This window comes from Mobula hypostoma, chromosome 25 (genome assembly GCF_963921235.1).
Source record: "Mobula hypostoma chromosome 25, sMobHyp1.1, whole genome shotgun sequence".
In the NCBI taxonomy this organism is placed as follows: Eukaryota; Metazoa; Chordata; class Chondrichthyes; order Myliobatiformes; family Myliobatidae; genus Mobula; species Mobula hypostoma.
Window position 1 is genome coordinate 31,518,756 of NC_086121.1, and position 21,008 is coordinate 31,539,763.

A 21,008-nucleotide genomic window follows, 5' to 3' on the forward strand; every position below is an offset into this window, starting at 1 on the left:
ATTAAACAGGATTTAACACTTTATTGGTATTAGTTTATTGTTGTCACATGTACTGAGGTACAGTGTGTACCATACAGAAAGATTGTGCCAAACGTAAGCACATTGAAGTAGCAAAAAGAATGTAGACCAACCCCGAAACAGAATAGGGACCAAGGATCATAGTGAAAGCTCAGAACCAATACTCCGAAAGGAGAGATCTGAAGTCAAGAACTCAGAGAATAAAGAGAAGTTTAATTGACATTGGTCAACTCATATACCAAAAGCTAGAATACAATGTACATTGTCTTTGCAATTAAGAGTTTGAGTAAAGCTAGGTCCACTTTTCACCACTTATCAATGACACAATTCTAATAAAAATGTAAACAAAGTTGGTAGGGTCATGCAAAACTGAGTAAAGATTTTGAAGAGAGAAAATCAGAAATGGAAACGGGGTAGAAGATTAGTGAAAAGAGTTAAACAGCAGATAAAATAAAGGTCAAAAAGGAATCAGAATCACCAAGACAGTATAGAGGTAAAAAATCACTATAAATCATAGAAATAAATAAATAGTGCAAAAAATGAAAAACAAGGTAGTATTCTGAGTTCATGGAGCATACAGAAATCTGATGGCAGAGGGGAAGAAGTGTTGAGTGTTTTTGTACCTGTTCCCTGAGAGTACTAATGAGAAGACCATAAGAAAGACATAGGAGCAGAATTAGACTACTCAGCCCATCGAGTCTACTCGGCCTATCCAACATGGCTGAAATATTGTCACAAACCCTATTCTCCTGCCTTCTCCCCGTAACCTTTGATGCCCTGACAAACCGAGAACCTATTAAACTCTAATTTAAATATGCTCAATGACTTGGCCTCCACATTCATCTGTGGCAATGAATTCCACAGATCCACCAGCCTCTGGCTAAAGAAATTCCTTCTCATTTCTGTTCTAAATGGACGCCCCTCTATTCTGAGTATGTGCCCTCTGTCCTTGAATCCCCAACTATAGGAAACATCCTCACCACATCCACTTTGTTTATGTCTTTCAATATTCAACAGATTTCAATGAGATTTCACCCTCCCCTCCCACCCCATTCTTCTAAACTCCAGAAGGTACAGGCCCGGAGCCATCAAATACTCCTCATACATTAACCCTTTCATTCCCGGGATCATTCTCATGAACCTCCTCTGGACACTCTCAAATGCCAGAACATCCTATCTTAGATAAGGGGACCAAAGCTGCTCACAATGCTCCAAGTGTGGTCTGACAAATAAAGCCTCAGCATAACCTTCTTGCTCTTATACTCTAGTCCTCTGAAAATGAATGCCAGCATTGCATTTGCCTTCATTACCATTCACTCAACCTGAAAATTAACCTTCGGGGAATCGTGCATGAGGTCTCCCAAGTCCCTTTGCATTTCTGATTATTCAACTTTCTCCTCATTTACAAAATACCCTGCACAATTATTCCTTCTACCAAAGTGCATGAGCATACACTTCCCTACACTATATTCCTTCTGCCACTTTGCCGATTTTTCTCGTCCTTCTGCAGCTCCCTGCTTCATCAACACTGCCTGCTTCTCCACCTATCTATCTTTGTATTGCCTGCAAACATGGCTACAAAGCCATCAATTATATTATCCAAATCATTGACATATAATATGAAAAGCAGTGGTTCCAATACCAAAAGAACACTACTTGTCACCAGCAGCCAAACAGAATAGGACCCCTTTACTTTGATTCTTTGCCTCCTGCCAAACAGCCCATCTTCTATCGAAGCAGGTATCTTTCCTGTAATACCATGGACTCTTATCTTGTTAAATAGGATCATGTGTGGCACCTTTTCATAGTCATGGTCATAGTCATACTTTATTGATCCCGGGGGAAATTGGTTTTCGTTACAGTTGCACCATAAATAATAAATAGTAATAAAACCATAAATAGTTAAATAATAATATGTAAATTATTTATGCAGGAAATAAGTCCAGGACCAGCCTATTGGCTCAGGGTGTCTGACCCTCCAAGGGAGGAGTTGTAAAGTTTGATAGCCACAGGCAGGAATGACTTCCTATGACACTCTGTGTTGTGTCTTGGTGGAATGAGTCTCTGGCTGAATGTACTCCTGTGCCCACCCAGTACATTATGTAGTGGATGGGAGACATTGTCCAAGATGGCATGCAACTTGGAGAGAGTCCAGTTCCATCCCCACAACATCACTGGCCTTACGAATGAGTTTGTTGATTCTGTTGGTTTCAAAGGTCTTCTGAAAATCCAATTATACAGTATCTACTGACTTTCCTTTGTCCGTGTTGTTGTTATTTCCTCAAAGAATGTCAACAAATTCCCCTTAAAGAAATCATGCTGACTTTGGCATACTTTATCAATCACCCCCGATTAGCCGAAATCTTCATCCTTAATAGTGGACTCCAACATCTTCCCAACCACTGAAGTCAGGCTAACTGGCCTATAATTTTCTTTCTTCTTTCCTCCTTTCATGGAGTGACATTTGCATTTTTCCAGTCCTCTGGAACCATTCAAGGTTCTTGAAAGATCATTACTAATGCCTCCACAATCTCTTCAGCCACCTCCTTTAGAATCCTGGGCTGCAGTCTGTTTGGTCCCAGGTGCCTTATCTACCTTCAGATCTTTCAGCTTCCCAAGCACAGTCTCCTTAGTAATAGCTTCTGCCTCTGGACACTCTCAGATTTACGACACAGTGCTAGTGTTTTCCACAGTGAAGATTGATGTAAAGTACTTACTAAGTTTGCCCATGATTTCTTTGTTCTCCCATTACTACCTCTCCAGAATTGTTTTCCAGTGATGTAATATCCACTCTCACCTGTCTTTTACTCTTTATATATCTGAAAACAATTTTAATATCCTTATTGGTAGTTTTGGCTAGCTTACCTTTATATTTCATATTTTCTCTCGTTATGGTTTTTTTTAATCTGACTTCTTTTGATTTTTACAAGTTTCCCAATCCTCCAACTTCCCACAAAATGTTGCAATAATAAATCCCCTCTCCTTTGCTTTTCTGCTGTTTTTGACTTTCCTTTTCACACACAGTTGCCTCATCCTCCCTTTAGAATACTTCTTCACCTGTGGGATGTACCTATCCTGCACCTTCCAAATTGCCCCCAGAAACTCCAGCCATTGCTGTTTTGCCATCATCCCTTTTAGTGCCCCCTTCCAATCAACTTTGTCCTGCTCCTCTCTCATACCACTGTAATTCCCTTTACTCCATTGTAATACTGATACATCTGACTATATCTTCTCCCTCTCAAACTGCAGGCTGAATTCTAACATATTATGATCACTGTCTCCCAAAGGTTCCTTTACCTCAAGCTCCCAAATCAAATCTGTTTCCTTACACATCACCTGATCCAGAATTTCCTTTCCCAAGAGGGTTCAACCACAAGCTGCTCTAAAAAGCCATTCAATAAGCCATAGACATTCCATAAATTCCCTTGCTTAGGATTCAGCACCAACCTGGTTTCCTCAATCTACCTGCATATTAAAATCCCCCATGACTATCTCCCATTGAAATTTATAACCCACATCTGGGCTATTTTTCTGGGGGGTTGTATACAACTCCCATTGGGTTCTTTTTTCCTTGCAGTTTCTTACCTCTACCTATAACGATTCTGCATCTTCTGATCCTATGTCACCTCTTTCTAAGGATTTGGTTTCATTTGAGTGTCCTGGATGGTAAGGGTCCTTAGAGATAAATGCTGTCTTCTTGATGCACTGAAAGGAGATCTTCTGTGCTACACAGCAATATACTAAATGTAATTTTTGCTGATAAGTTGAGTGCACTGATAGACATGTGGAAGAATGGTATCATACACCTCTGAAGCAATAGAAGGTTAACATTATTACCAAAAGGGATTACAGCTGAGAGGGGGAGAAAGAGGTAGGAAGAAGAGTGAAGTTGTGGGTATATAAACAATTACTGCTGTGAGAAGGGTTGATGCAGAAGAAGCATTGTCAAATGAAAAACCACAAGTTATATATGCTGCAATTCTGACATGTTAATGGAAATGTCGGTAACACTCAGCAGGTCAGACAGTATCTGTGGAGAATGAAAAACTGAATTTTCCGTTTTTATATCAAATGAAGCTCTATGTATTAATCTAGGGATCAGCGAGGAGGCAGTCACACTATTTGGAGTATACTAAAGATATCCAAACTTCAGGACGCAGGATTTCAACTCTGAAACAGGAACAATTCCTTTCCTTCCTAAGATGCTACTTCACCTGGTGAAATCTTCCAGCAATTTTTTTGTTGTCTCAGATCCCAGCATCCTCTTCTTTCTCCAAGGCAAGGCGGTTGTGGCAGACCCACAGACAATAAAGCTGACTGTGTGGAGTTTGCATGCTTTCCCATGACTGTGTGAATTTCCAACAGATGTCCTGGTCTACTCCTACATGTCCAACATGCATATTGGTAAGTTATGTGCCCCACATGAAGACAAGCGTCAAGAGAAAACGGTGTTGGTAATGGGGAAGGTGTGGGGTGGGGGTTGGTGAATGAAATCAACTAGACAAAGTTTGAAGTGGCATTTGATAAGTGAGAAGTAGCTATAATAGAGAGAAGAGTCTCCGGGTCTGGACAGGATATTCCCTAGGACGTTGAGGGAAGTTAGTGTGGAAACAACAGGGGCTCTGACAGAAATATTTCAAATGTCATTAGAAACAGGGATGGTGCCGGAGGATTGGCGTATTGCTCATGTTGTTCCATTGTTTAAAAAGGGTTCTAAGAGTAAACCTAGCAATTATTGGCCTGTGAGTTTGACGTCAGTGGTAGGTAAATTGTTGGAAAGTATTCTTAGAGATGGTATGTATAATTATCTGGATAGAGAGGGTCTATATAGGAACAGTCAACATGGATTTGTGCGTGGAAGGTCATGTTTGACAAATCTTACTGAAATTTTTGATGAGGTTACTAGGAAAGTTGATGAGGGTAAAGCAATGGATGTTGTCCATATGGACTTCAGTAAGGCCTTTGACAAGGTTCCACACGGAAGGTTAGTTAGGAAGGTTCAATCGTTAGGTACTAATATCGAAGTAGTAAAATGGATTCAGCAGTGGCTGGATGGGAGATACCAGAGAGAGCAGTGGTGGATAACTGTGTGTCAGACTGGAGGACGGTGTCTAGTGGTGTGCCTCAGGGATCTGTAATGGGTCCAATGTTGTTTGTCATTATATATTAATGATCTGGATGATGGGGTGGTAAATTGGATTAGTAAGTATGCAGATGATACTAATTTAGGTGGAGTTGTGGATAGTGAAGTAGGTTTTCAAAGCTTGCAGAGAGATTTAGATCACGTAGAAGAGTGGGCTGAAAGATGGCAGATGGAGTTTAATGTTGATAAATGTGAGGTGCTACATTTTGGAAGGACTAATCAAAATAGGACATGCATGGTAAATGGTAGGGCATTAAAGAATGCAGTAGAACAGAGGGATCTAGGAATAATGGTGCATAGTTCCCTGAAGGTGGAATCTCATGTGGATAGAGTGGTGAAGAAAGTTTTTGGTATGCTGGCCTTTACTATTCAGAGCATTGAGTATAGGAGTTGGGATGTAATGTTGAAATTGTATAAGGCATTGGTAAAGTCAGATTTGGAGTATTGTGTACAGTTCTGGTCACCGAATTATAGGAAAGATGTCAACAAAATTGAGAGAGTACAGAGGAGGTTTACTAAAATGTTGCCTGGGTTTCATCTCCTAAGTTACAGAGAAAGGTTGAACAAGTTAGGTCTTTATTCTTTGGAGCATAGAAGGTTGAGGGGGGACTTGATAGAGGTGTTTAAAATTATGAGGGGGATCAATAGAGTTGACGTGCATAGGCTTTTTCCATTGAGAGTGGGAAGATTAAAACAAGAGGACATGAGTTGAGAGTTAAAGGACAAAAGTTTAGGGGTAACATGAGGGGGAACTTCTTTACTCAGAGACTGGTAGCTGTGTGGAACGAGCTTCCAGCAGAAGTGGTTGAGGCAGGTTCGATGTTGTCATTTAAAGTTAAATTGGATAGATATATGGACGGGAAAGGAATGGAGGGTTATGGGCTGAGTGCAGGTCAGTGGGACTAGGTGAGAGTAAGAGCTCAGCACGGACTAGGAGGGCTGAGATGGCCTGTTTCCGTGCTGTAATTGTTATATGGTTATAAGATTGCTATCAGTGAGTTGTTCTGGTATGGTGAATAAATGGAGACAGAAGAGACTGGTGATGCTGAGATCTGGAGCATCAACTGGAGGAACTCAGCATCTGTTGGCAGCCTCAACTACTTTCTCTGGCAGATTGCTCCACATGCAGACTACCTTTAGGTGAAGAAGTTGTCCTTCAGGTCCCTTGAAAATCTTTTCCCACTCACCTTGAAAGTATGCCCTCTAGTTTGGATTCTCTTTCCCTGGGGAAAAGACTATGCATTCACCCAATCTGTACCCCATCAGTTCCATAAGATCACTCCTCCGTTTCCTATTTTCCAAGAATAAAGTCCGAGCATACAGTATAACTCAATATCCTGGCAACGACATGTCAAATCTTCATTGCTCTCTTTATTAATGATGTCTTTCCTGCAGCAGAGTTATCAAAACCGGACACGGTACTCCAAGTACTGCCTCACCAGTGCCCTTGCCAAAGAAATAGGTACAGAGACAGAATGAAGACGCCTAAAGGGGGTGTCCAAGACTAACCGGGTGACCTCATCATCATCAGAACTGGGACCAGAAGCCTGCAAACTGAAACTTCACTCTCCACAGATGCTGCCTAACCTATCAAATATTTCCAGCATTTTCCCAGCGCAGTTTTCAGCATCTGCATATTTTTCGTTTCCAGAAGAAGTTGGCAAACTTGGTGCCTTTGGGAAAGAGGGGATAAAGGAATGAAGCATTACTAAATATTTCAAATCAGTGCAATAGGACACACACTGAGGAGATGTTTAGAGCAGCGTGTTGACTGCCGGTGGCTGTGTGGGGCTCGGTTCCTACTGACAGCTGAATTCGTTCTTTCCATATCTCCGGGAGGGAGTTGCTGAATTGCAGAGAGAACCAATCGTCTTTGGCCGGCTTCATCTGCCTTCAACACGTCAAGTCCTCTGTTGGTGAGAAATTTATTACTTGGCGTTTGTTTTTTTTTCAAACTGCTGTTTGCTATAATCCGGGACAAATCCCGTTATCAGTCTCTGGGGCATTAACACCATTGCCTATCTCTGAGGAGACCCTGTGCAGACGGGAGAAATTTCCCCTGACTGGGATTTGGACGGGAACGGGGAGCAGGAAATAATTCAGGCTGAGGAGGGTGCGATGGCTAATTCGGGGTTTCAGCTGCTGGGGTACTTCTTGGCGCTGGGAGGCTGGGTCGGGATTATTTCCACCACGGCGCTACCCCAGTGGAAACAGTCTTCCTATGCCGGGGACGCGATAATCACCGCGGTGGGACTGTACGAGGGTCTGTGGATGTCCTGCGCTTCCCAAAGCACCGGGCAAGTTCAGTGCAAAGTCTACGACTCCTTGTTGCTGTTGGAGGGTACGTACACATATAAAGCTTTGCGCCTTCGCTTTGAACGGCTCTCTGTGTGTGGAGTTACATTGTGATGGATTGATTTAATGTCTGCATTGTTTTGATGTCCGGTATCATCTGGCAAGCAGGGCTAGAGTTAAAATTAACGGTAAGAACCTTCTGCCAAATAATAATTTCAAACATTGCATAAAGTGGATCACTGTGGATAACGGATAAGTACCTTAGGCATTTACTTAAGTTAATTGCAAAAGCGTAAAAAAATGTGCTTGTTTATTAGTTTACACATTCAGACGGGGATTAACACACTAAACCAATTCAATTATTTTGTATCTCTATCATCAGGACCGTCCCGGAGAAAAATCTGTTAAAGGAAAATCATTAAGGGAGGTGTTGCCTTTTACTTTGAAAACTTTATTTAGTTTAAAAAAAAACGAGGTGGTAGAAAAGTATTGTTTAATACTCAGATGGGATGGGGACCAACTCCTGGGGTGGGTGGGTGGTGGGGGGGGGAAGAAGAAGATTTCGCATTTCAATTGGTTTAAAATGAGGGCCCCTGAGGATTGGCATGCACCAATCCGCTGGGAACTCATCTGTGAGCGACATGGACTGAGCCAATGAGCGGGAGTGGGAGTGGGCGAATGAGAGGGGTTGGTAGGTTGGATGGTGTGACTGTAAATGCACCCAGGGTTAGTAACCCCAGAGAAAGGTAAGCAGAGGTTATTGGTGTCCTTGGGATGGAGTAACTTCAACAGGTTCCAATTTTCTTAACTTGTGATGGGCGGGCAGATTTTTCTCAATCCATTTCGCTCACAGATGAGTTCCTAGCGGGTCATGATTGTTTCTTCCAATTTATTAATGGGATACATGCTATGACGTATAATTGTCGCCTGTGCAGTACAATTAACTACTTCAACATCTCACACTCACTAAGCATCCGTACAATTGAAGAGAAATTAAATTACTCCTCAGAAAAACACGTTCTGAATTTTCAAACACGTTCTTAAACTAACACACACAAAATGCTGGAAGGACTCAGCAGGTCAGGCAGCATCTATGGAAAAGAGAAAACGGTCGACTTTTCGGGCCGAGACCCTTCTTCAGGGCTATTCAGTCTTTTTATAGATGCTGCCCGACCTGCTGAGTTCCTCCAGCATTTTGTGTGTGTTTTGGATTTCCAGCATCCGCAGATTTTCTCGTGTACGTTGTTAAGTAGATCTCACGTTATATATGCCATGTCCAAAATTTTTTTTAAAATCTGAATTTAATGTTACTTTTCTGAAAGTGTTTGAAAGGCAGAATTATTGATCAGAAAATAGCTGGTTATTTCTGTATAGTAAATATTTACACATGAAGGGATTAATGTTTCTTTTCATCTGCTCTGTGAATTGGAATGGTCTTAAAAACCCTGATTGCGCTGAAGTGGACCAAATGATGCATGGTTTCTTGGCTAACTCTCGTTTACCCTCTTCCTGCTTCCAGCCCACATCCAGGCATCCCGGGCCCTGATGATTGTTTCCGTTGTCCTTGGATTTATCGGCATCATTGTCAGTGTGGTTGGAATGAAATGCACAAAAGTAGGAGACAATAACCCCCTTACCAAGAGCAGGATTGCCGTCTCAGGAGGTGTCCTCTTTCTCGTGGCTGGTCAGTGCAAAATTTATTTTTTAATTGTGTATCCCATATTATGTAAAAGGAATACTTTCCACAAAATACTAATTGACCTGAGGTTGTAGCTGTAGCTTTACTAAGCTGGCTTTTTCTATAACAGTTATAATGCATTCAATATTTTCCCCACCTCACTGCAGTCACTGGATTTAGTAACTTTAACAATGTGATTTGAAGATGATCTTGCCCCATCTCTGCCCTGTCACAGTGTCCCTTGTTTATTGTGTTTCTGGATTTCAAAAGGGACTCCTGATCACTTAGAATCCTTAATCTCTACTGCAGTCTGTAGACTTGCAACAACCCATGTGTGGAATCACTTTAAAGTTACTTTATTTATTGTAATACCTTGGCCACTCTTTTGGACTATGACGATCTCTGCACCATGCAGAGTTGATCCTTCACTTGGATTGCTTTCAATAAATATTATTGATGCTTTAATTATTTAGAGCTCTTGAATATTATTTGTTACTAATGGGGTATTGTTAAAATACTATGAGCTAATGTTGTTAGCATACACCAGATATACAAGGGCGATTGATAAGTTCGTGGCCCAAGGTAGAAGGAGATGAGTTATACAGCTCTCGTTACATGCAAATGCAGTTCAACTCTTTGAGTGAAAGTGAAGATAGTTTGAAGTTTCTCCTCATCTCCTTCTACTTTAGGCCACGAACTTATCAATCACCCCTGCTGTGGCCACTTCTGGAGGTCCAAGACGCCGACTTCTACAAAGAAGGGATCCGTATGCTCCACGACCGCTGGACTAAGTGTGTAAATGTAGAAAAAATAAATGTGCTAGGTTTTCTAAAATTGAGTCCTTCTACCTTAGACCACGAACTTATCAATCACCCCTTGTATCTTGGCATTTCCTACAAAGTGCCCTCATAAAGCTAGTTGTGTTGTACAGCATGATCCTACAGTACTTCCACTCTTGACCCATTATTACCCTCCATAGATGTCCTGAAATTGAAAGTGAACAGCTTGTTGAATGCAGAAGAGTAAGTATTGGGTATCCTCATCACATTCTGCTTCAACAGATTAAAGCACACCCGTGGAGAGTTAATGTTTAAAGCTGATGGGCATTCTTCAAAATCTTTTCTTCTAGTGAAAAGTTTGCAGGACCTGCAACATGAACTCAATTTCCCCATCCACAGATGTTGCCTGATCTTCTGAGTATCGCCAGCATTACTTCTTTGTTTCAGATTTGCAGCATCTGCAGTACATTACTATTGTGTGAGTTTAAGGTTGAGGTCTATTTATTTAGATATTCCAGGTAGTGTCACTGTATGTGGTTTGGGATTTGATTAGTTTCCCCCATCCCTCCTTCTGTCCCAGGATCACAGAGATCAGTTCTGGTATTCCCACCGCTTAACCTGCAATTGGAGAGCTCAGTAGATATTGAATCTTGGGAATGTATTGGTCTGTTTTGGGACACATTTCCATTTAGGATGCTTGAAGATGAGGAAAGTTACACAAGTGAGATATTAATTTCTCCTGCCTGGCCATCTTTAATCGTGCAAAGCCAGACTGCAGTCTGCCCATTCCTGTCTTTACTGTTGACTTGAAACTTTACTGAAAACTGACCCCTGACTCCTGTCTTGTTGTTTGTCCCACAGGACTCTGCACCCTTGTGGCAGTATCTTGGTATGCAACGAATGTTTCAAATGAGTTCTTTGACCCTCTAACACCAGTCAACGCCAGGTAAATAGCGCAGAGACAAGAATGATTGTATGGATTGATCATTCAACTACAGAAACATGAGCAAAAATTAATCTTAAAACCATATTGAGACAAATTAACCCATGTCCTGGAGATTAAAGATCTCTTCTCCTTTTGTCCTGAGCGAAATGATTGATGTGGTTTATGGATTTGCCAGCAATGAGTGTCCCTAAGCGATTTACAGATGGGGGGTGGAGGTTTGTGTGCATTGTCATGTAAGTTGGTGCTGTCTCTATCTAAGTATGACCACTGTCCTGCAGGGACTCTCCATTACGATGTTGGCTTTGGTGGGACTTCTTCAGGAGTTCTCCTGACATGACTTGGCTGCTCCATCTGCCCTATGTCATCAGCCCCTTCTCTAATACCTTCATAACTAAAGAACTGCGTTGTTTCAAGGAAATGAAATAAGACACATAAATTATTTACTGGTGATATTACTGTTCATTTGCATATTGATATTGCTGTGATAATGGTCAACAATGATGTCACAAGTGATATATTGAATCATATATGATTACCTATCTGGACTTGGCTGCATCTGTTTGATAGGTTGGACCACACAGTCTCCACCAGTGTCTCTCGAATAATATCCAGCTGGGTGGGTATACGTTTGCCTCGTTCAAGTCTTATCCATCCAGTCAGAACCAAAGAGCTAGAAGCAATGGCTTGCATGATCTGATGCCAGTTCTCATTGGTACAATGCAATTGAGGAATGTTGATCGAAGGCATAGCGTAGATTTCTTGTATACTTTGATCACATACCGCTTCAACCATCATATCTCTTGATTTCCTGCTTTCTCTAAATTGTCAGATTGCTCAACTGACTTTCATACTAGATGAACAAATATTTCATCTGAATAACGTGAGGACTGAAGCTATCGTGTTTGGTCCGAGTATCAATCTGTGCTCCGAGCTATCGGCTCCATCTCCTTCCCTAGCATCAGTATGAAACCAGACTGTTTCCAATCTGGAATTCAGTTTTGGACCTCACACCTGCACCATAACTACAACTGCCCACCCACATCTGGGCTGGCCCAGTCCCCTCTGTTGCTGGAGCTTCATCTGTTTCTTTATTGCCTCTAAGTGTAACTGCACCAATCCAAAGTGGTGTTCTGTTGCCTACAAACTTTAGGTTATCCAAAACTTTGTTACCTCTGTCCTAATTCTCCCCATTCAGCCATCACACCTCTATTTCTGGTTTGATGATTCAATGAAGAGACGAAAGAAAAGAAGTTTCTGTTTACTTATCTTTAATACCTGGAGACTATATGTTGTCTGAAGTTGCAGTTTCTGCAATGTGATCATTGTTAGCATCCATGGAGATAAGAACCTGGGAGAATGATCCTGAACTCTGCCTCTGAAGTCATTCTTGTTAAACTGCGCTATTGTGTAGAGGGAAGCTGAGAACAGCTCTAGGGCAATAACAGCCATCGTACCCCGACCCTCCCCATCCCAATTTGGAAAACTACTACACACTGTCCTGTTCGAGTCTGATTCTGCATCTTTTTCTATTGATAGTTGTAATGGTATAGCATTTTCAGCCACATGTTACTGAAATATCATTAATTTTGCTGCTAATTTCTACCCTGTTCTTATCATCCCCAATCCATAAACAACAGTTCTGTTCGCCTTGTTGACAGCCCTATTCTCTCTGAGAATTAGGTTGATGAACAGTATCTATTATAAGCCCATCAGCTAACAAAGTTATCGCAACTAAATCTCCTTCCACTTGTCTGTTTACTCTGTTCTCTGTACCTCCATCATATCTGCTCTAATGATGAGATTTCTACACCAACGTCTTTATGATGTCCTGCTTTAACTATGGCTATCCTTCTATCAAGTTGACAGGGTTCTCAACCACATCTCCTCTATTTTCTGCATTTTAGGCCCTTTCCCTTTCTCTTCCCAACCAGAACAATGATAGTCCCCCTTGTTCTCTTCTTCCAAGCTACCATCCTTCATAATGAAGGATTCCTTCCTGGATGAATTGAAAGTGCAGATTGTTATTAATGATTATGATATAGTTGGGATCGCAGAGACATGGCTCCAGGGTGACCAGGGATGGGAGCTCAACATTCAGGGATATTCAATATTCAGGAGGGATAGACATGAAGGAAGGGGAGGTGGGGTGGCGTTGCTGGTTAGAGAGGAGATTAACGCAATAGAAAGGAAGGACATAAGCCGGGAAGATGTGGAATCGATATGGGTAGAGCTGCGTAACACTAAGGGGCAGAAGACGCTGGTGGGAGTTGTGTACAGGCCACCTAACAGTAGTAGTGAGGTCGGAGATGGTATTAAACAGGAAATTAGAAATGTGTGCAATAAAGGAACAGCAGTTATACTGGGTGACTTCAATCTACATGTAGACTGGGTGAACCAAATTGGTAAAGGTGCTGAGGAAGAGGATTTCTAGGAATGTATGCGGGATGGTTTTTTGAACCAACATGTCGAGGAACCAACTAGAGAGCAGGCTATTCTGGACTGGGTTTTGAGCAATGAGGAAGGGTTAATTAGCGATCTTGTCATGAGAGGCCCCTTGGGTAAGAGTGACCATAATATGGTGGAATTCTTCATTAAGATGGAGAATGACATAGTTAATTCAGAAACAAAGGTTCTGAACTTAAAGAGGGGTAACTTTGAAGGTATGAGACGTGAATTAGCTAAGCTGGACTGGCAAATGACACTTAAAGGATTGACGGTGGATATGCAATGGCAAGCATTTAAAGGTTGCATGGATGAACTACAACAATTGTTCATCCCAGTTTGGCAAAAGAATAAATCAAGGAAGGTAGTGCACCCGTGGCTGACAAGAGAAATTAGGGATGGTATCAATTCCAAAGAAGAAGCATACAAATTAGCCAGAGAAAGTGGCTCACCTGAGGACTGGGAGAAATTCAGATTTCAGCAGAGGAGGACAAAGGGCTTAATTAGGAAGGGGAAAAAAGATTATGAGAGAACACTGGCAGGGAACATAAAAACGGACTGTAAAAGCTTTTATAGATATGTAAAAAGGAAAAGACTGGTAAAGACAAATGTAGGTCCCCTGCAGACAGAAACAGGTGAATTGATTATGGGGAGCAAGGACATGGCAGACCAATTGAATAATTACTTTGGTTCTGTCTTCACTAAGGAGGACATAAATAATCTTCCAGAAATAGTAAGGGACAGAGGGTCCAGTGAGATGGAGGAACTGAGCGAAATACATGTTAGTAGGGAAGTGGTGTTAGGTAAATTGAAGGGATTGAAGGCAGATAAATCCCCAGGGCCAGATGGTCTGCATCCTACAGTGCTTAAGGAAGTAGCCCAAGAAATAGTGGATGCATTAGTGATAATTTTTCAAAACTCGTTAGATTCTGGGCTAGTTCCTGAGGATTGGAGGGTGGCTAATGTAACCCCACTTTTTAAAAAAGGAGGGAGAGAGAAACTGGGGAAGTATAGACCGGTTAGCCTAACGTCGGTGGTGGGGAAACTGCTGGAGTCAGTTATCAAGGATGTGATAACAGCACATTTGGAAAGCGGTGAAATGATCGGACAAAGTCAGCATGGATTTGTGAAAGGAAAATCACGTCTGACGAATCTCATAGAATTTTTTGAGGATGTAACTAGTAGAGTGGATAGGGGAGAACCAGTGGATGTGGTATATTTGGATTTTCAAAAGGCTTTTGACAAGGTCCCACACAGGAGATTAGTGTGCAAACTTAAAGCACACGGTATTGGGGGTAAGGTATTGGTGTGGGTGGAGAATTGGTTAGCAGACAGGAAGCAAAGAGTGGGAATAAACAGGACCTTTTCAGAATGGCAGGCGGTGACTAGTGGGGTACCGCAAGGCTCAGTGCTGGGACCCCAGTTGTTTACAATATATATTAATGACTTGGATGAGGGAATTAAATGCAGCATCTCCAAGTTTGCGGATGACACGAAGCTGGGTGGCAGTGTTAGCAGTGAGGAGGATGCTAAGAGGATGCAGGGTGACTTGGATAGGTTGGGTGAGTGGGCAAATTCATGGCAGATGCAATTTAATGTGGATAAATGTGAAGTTATCCACTTTGGTGGCAAAAATAGGAAAACAGATTATTATCTGAATGGTGGCCGATTAGGAAAAGGGGAGGTGCAATGAGACCTGGGTGTCATTATACACCAGTCATTGAAAGTGGGCATGCAGGTACAGCAGGCGGTGAAAAAGGCGAATGGTATGCTGGCATTTATAGCGAGAGGATTCGAGTACAGGAGCAGGGAGGTACTACTGCAGTTGTACAAGGCCTTGGTGAGACCACACCTGGAGTATTGTGTGCAGTTTTGGTCCCCTAATCTGAGGAAAGACATCTTTGCCATAGAGGGAGTACAAAGAAGGTTCACCAGATTGATTCCTGGGATGGCAGGACTTTCATATGAAGAAAGACTGGATGAACTGGGCTTGTACTCGTTGGAATTTAGAAGATTGAGGGGGGATCTGATTGAAACGTATAAGATCCTAAAGGGATTGGACAGGCTAGATGCAGGAAGATTGTTCCCGATGTTGGGGAAGTCCAGAACGAGGGGCCACCGTTTGAGGATAGAGGGGAAGCCATTTAGGACCGAGATTAGGAAAAACTTCTTCACACAGAGAGTGGTGAATCTGTGGAATTGTCTGCCACAGGAAACTGTTGAGGCCAGTTCATTGGCTATATTTAAGAGGGAGTTAGATATGGCCCTTGTGGCTACGGGGGTCAGGGGGTATGGAGGGAAGGCTGGGGCGGGGTTCTGAGTTGGATGATCAGCCATGATCAGAATAAATGGCGGTGCAGGCTCGAAGGGCCGAATGGCCTACTCCTGCACCTATTTTCTATGTTTCTATGTTTCTATAATTAATGGATTATCTTCCATAATTTCTGCCAATTTCAATGTGATTCCATTCCTAGGTGCATCTTCCACCAGCCTTTTAGCATTCCAAAGAGATGTTATATTTACAACTCCCTGGCCCATTTTTCCATCTCCTCAAATGCTCTCAAATCATTTTCCCATGCAAGTGCTGGAGATGTAACACCTTTTACCTCTCCCTGACTCACCATCCTGCAACCCAAGCAATCTTTCATGATACAGAAGTGATTCATTTGCACTTTGTCCAATCTATAGTGAACTGCATTAATGCTCTTAATGTGGTCTCCTCCATACTGGAGAAAACAAATATCAATTGGGTGACCACTTTATGTAACATCTCTTGACCACTTTACATCACATTTCTTTTCAGTTCACGAGGGTAATCCTGAGCTCCCAGTCACCTGCCACTCTACAGTCCCATTTCACTCTTACATTTTTGGCTGTGACCACTTATATCGGTAAAGCAACGTTCAGTGAAAACTTAAGCAACCGCACCTCATCTTTTGTCTGGGTTCAACAATTTAAGTTACCATCCCACTGTCCCTATTCATGGATTAAAGTTTTTTAACTTCTTTCTTCTAATGTCAACTACCAACCAACTTTTACCTTGATAACACTGGCCAGCACAGTATCACAGACATTGCCTCTGGTCCCTCGAACCCCGCTGCCCCCCCAGCAACACATAACAAGATTATTTCCTTAACAATCCTGTTCTGGTGATGGGTGCTGAACCTAAAGCATAAATTCTCTTTCTCTCCCCATGGATGCTGCCTGACCTACTGAGTGTTTCTCTCAATATATACTTCTGTTTTGGATTTCCAGTTTTTTTTTGCTCCAGTTATAATCTGGAAGTAGTTATATAATTTAAGTTTGCTACATTCCTATTTTTATACCTTGCACATATTCACAGAGATGCACACAGTATGGAAATATGTTCCTTAGAGGTATAAACATTAAGAAAATATATACAATGGGTTAAAATTTGTTCAGAGAAATATGTTTGAGATTCTGGCCACCCATCAAATTTGCAATTTGTTCAGCATTCAGGATTTTAAAAATTATTATATATTTAAAGGCAGAAGAGAATATTATTTAGGCCTTAAGTGTCAGTTTTCTGCAAGAATGAAGCTTCCTTCAGTAACGACTTACCCATTGATGTTTGCAGGTATGAGTTTGGCTCGGCCCTATTTGTAGGATGGGCATCTGCGAGCCTCACAATCTTGGGAGGGTCCTTCCTTTGCTGCTCCTGTCCAAATGAAGAAAGAAGGAGCCAGTTGTACTACAGATCATCTCAACTATCCTCAGCCAAAGAGTATGTTTGAATCACAATTTATGTAAGATGCTCCAATAAAGCAAGAATTAGTCATTTTTCAGCATTAACCTAGCGTCCCAAGGACATACAGAGTTAGCGACAAGACAGGAGGCAAGGCATTAGAAGCTTGCTGCTTTTATTTTCTCATTTTCTGTGCATACCTCCACTCCCTGAGCTGCTACCACGGAGACATCAGAGAGAATTGACGATCGTAAGTCATTTGCCAGGATATGAAGAGTTTCCAATTGACCTATGAAGGTAGTGCTTTGTAAAAATGGATATTAGTGGTGACCACAGGTGGGAGTAGAGGCAGGGGAGAAGGAAGCAAAAGTCAAGTGAAGCAGCATCCATCTAAACTGCTAAATCATATCCCATGACAGAAGTATTACACAATTTAAATTAATTACATTCCTATTTTTATACCCTGCACGTATTCACACAGCATGGAAACATTTCCTTCAGCTCAATAAATCAGATCTATCAGCCATCCATTTACACAAATCCTAAACTGATCTCAGTTTTGTTTTCTTTAGCCTCGTTACAATCAATTTGCCAGACCTTTTACCACTCACCTACACACGTAGGGCGATTCACAGTCATTAATTAACCTACCAAGCCACATGGCTTTGGGATATTGGAAGAGACCAGAGCACCCAGAGAAAAGTCGGGCACTCAGAGGGAGAACCCAGTACCTGCCGGGCTCTTGAACCCAGCAGAATTTGCTAAGCAGAGCATGTGTGGAAGCTGCAATTAAATATTACATAGTAGAGTTAATGTACGTTGTTGCCTTGCGTTCCACTCCCTCCAAGGCAGTTTGTAAACCAGAATCTGAGGCATGTTTATTATCACAGACACACGTTGTGAAATTCGTTGTTCTGCAGCAGTAGTACCCTACAGTGCATGAAAATTTATAATAAGTCACAATAGGAAATATATAAAGATAAATGGTGTAAGAAGAGAGGCAAGTGGTGGGGTAGGGTTTATGGCTTCATGGACCATTTCAAAATCTGATGGCAAAGGGTAAGAAGCTGTTCCCAAAATATTGAGCATCCATCTTCAGGTTGCTGTACCTCTTGCAAAGAGACGAGTGCATGCCCTGAGTGGTGAGGGTCCTTAATTACTCAAATATGAATTGTTTTTATTTTAGCATATCATCTGTCATCAACAAACTTGATAAGTTATGATGGCCAAGAGGCTATCGAGTTGCTTTTAGAGTCTCGCTGATGGGGAGCTTGTAGATGTCACTGTTCTGGTCAGTAGGTGTCTACAAGCCCTGCAGTTATTGGGAATGAGGTACTGCTGTTGAATTTGCCTGGTATGAGCACCTCTAGAAAATTAATATATTAATGCAAAGTGACTTAGAGCCTGTAGTTGTTGGTACCCGTGGATGCAGTAGGTACTAACCAAAATGTAATATGATTTCACTCTGTTTAAGAATGGCCAACCAAAGAATTTGAGAGTGCAAATTATATCCTGTTCATGGAATACTTAAATGTTACAGGAAACAGACTGTTTGGTCTATCGGTCCTGCTCTAGTTGAAGATGTTGGCCAGTCATCAAGTCAAGTCTGACTTTTCATGACCCATAGGGTCCATAGGGTTTTCATGGGACCTGTATACAGAAGTATACAGCCTTTCTTCTGTTCAGATACTGCTGCTGCCCAGGTTGGGACCTGGCTGGGTTTGAACTCAGGACCATCTGCCTTGAGGTCCAGTGCTGATGCCACTACACCACCAGCCAGCTCAAGATGTTGGTACCACAGGCTTACCTGATTACAATTGACAGGGTTGTGATGAGATGATCAAAGAGTTTATCCAAGTTTACTAAAGCTCTGCTTTTTCATTTATATTACAGGTCAAATTTAAAGAAAGCAACGTCTGTCAAGGGGGAGCAGTATTTGTAGCAAGCCACTCCTGTGGCATCTCAAGACAATATCGTATATTTTGTTCATGTGAAGGATTCAGTCAATGGCAAAATAAAAAGTAATTTTAAAACTTTGTGTCTTTACTGAGAAGGTACTTGGAGCGTTGGTCAATGTACAAGGCACTGGGTAGCTCAGTCTTGATCTCTGTTGCTTAAAGAGAGGTCCGGAATTAGACCTCAAAAACACATACACCCTCTGGTTATTTGTGCTTTAAGGAAACTGAATTTTTATGTTTATTTACTAATTATACTGAATTCAAGAAGGGAAAGTCCTTCAATAAAACCTGATGAAGTGACCTCAGTGTGCCTCACAGTAAATGAATCACATTGGAGTAGTTGAGGATCCAAATTGTTTTGCGGTATTGCACAGAATATCCAACAGAGAGAAGATGATGAATTGCCTGCTGCTCTGTTTGATTAAGGGAAGAACGTCTCCCAGCAGAATTGGTAGTTGTTTTCGATTCATATCGTTGTATGAAAATCTAAGGATGGGAGGTCTTAATTTTATATCTATTCCATAAGTTAACACCTCTGACAATATGAACTGGGATGTAATTTCAGAGTACTGCTCTGACCCTCTGGGATTTATGCCAGAGACGAGTGACTTTGATGTAAGTGGATTAGTGGTTGTCGTATTCACAAAATCATGCAATTTTATGAATAAGGGCCATGAACTACCAAACCATTTCTCCATATAAAACACAGTTCACTATACTTGCCATGGACCCAAGCTCCAATTTGAGCAACATATTTTTTGTGATGATGGAGTGGATACTTTAGCCGTCTGCTACCATATTTAAAACTGCACAACACCTCCTGATGCTTATTTTAAGATTTGTAGCACTTTAAAATAATCTTTTCTCTCAAGAACTTGGGCATTTTCTATTTTTTTCATTTGCTTTCTTTCCGATAAGTCACGTGGAAATTTGAACTCTAGTTCCTGGTTCCTGGTTGACTTTATTTATTAATACACAGTGCAGAGTAGGACATTCTGGCCCTTTGAGCCATGCTGCCCAGCAAACCCTGATTTAACCCTAGCCTAATGATGAGACAATTCACAATGACCAAATAACCTACCAACAGGTGTGTCATTGGATTGTGGGACGAAACCAGAACATCCGGAGGAAACCCACAGAGCGATGGAGAGAACGTTCAAACTCCTTACAGGCCACAGCAGGAATTGAACCCAGACCGCTGGTACTGTAAAGTGTTGTGTTAAACACTACACTACCATCCCAGGGATCACCCAGATAAAGTGCAAAGGTGTTAAACTTGCCCTGGCCCACCTATTCTCCATTAAGGAGCAGCTGAAAAAATCTGCACACTCAGAAATATGGAGTAACTATGGAAGTATTTTAGCTGCTGGTGGCGTAGTGGCACCAGTGCCAGACTTCAGAGCGAAAGCTCCCGAGTTCGAATCCAGCCAGCTCCCTTGCACACTTTCCATTCGTGCTGGGTTGAGCGTCGAGCTAGCAACTCGGCCCCGTAAAAATAAGAAAGCCTGCTAAAAAAAACGCCGTCATGACGGCATCTCAATAATTCCACTGGGAGTTAAGGGCTTTCTTCTTCTTCTTCTTCATAGAAGTATTTGCCTTGAAGGAAACCTGGCTGATGGATGATAAACATCTTATTCCTAGGTATTATATGTTTTCTTCACCCAAGGTATCATGGTAATGGTGTGGTTCTCATCAAATTCCGCTTTGGTCTGGCACTTACTGTTTCTTGCAAATCACAAAGGTTCACCCCTTTTGTCTCTCATTTAAAATTGTCGTTCTCAATCAGATAAACAAAATCCGTAAATATGTTCTCACCAAGATATCAAGGAGTGTTGACAGTGATATATATAAGTGATATGTATGAAATTATATGTGGGCTGATTAGTGAGTTTGCAGATGATACAAAAATCGGTGGAATTGTGGATTGTTTAATTCAGAAAAGCATGAGGTGTTGCACAGTGGGAGGTTAATTATAAAAAGAAAAGGTACATTAAAAGGCAGGACCCTTGGAAGCATTGATGTGCAGAGGGATGTTGAGGGCAT

At 41.7% G+C, this 21,008-nt stretch overlaps 1 protein-coding gene across 1 annotated transcript; it reads left to right on the plus strand.

Annotated features, from left to right (window-relative positions):
* Positions 1-7,140: 7,140 nt before the first annotated feature.
* LOC134337957 (claudin-19-like) lies at positions 7,141-19,020 on the plus strand. The gene is made up of 5 exons (XM_063033401.1): positions 7,141-7,502; positions 8,976-9,140; positions 10,775-10,859; positions 16,900-17,046; positions 18,901-19,020. Exons 1-5 carry the CDS (start codon positions 7,280-7,282, stop codon positions 18,947-18,949), a joined length of 669 nt encoding a protein of 222 aa, XP_062889471.1. The 5' UTR covers positions 7,141-7,279; the 3' UTR covers positions 18,950-19,020.
* The last annotated feature ends 1,988 nt before the right edge of the window (positions 19,021-21,008 follow it).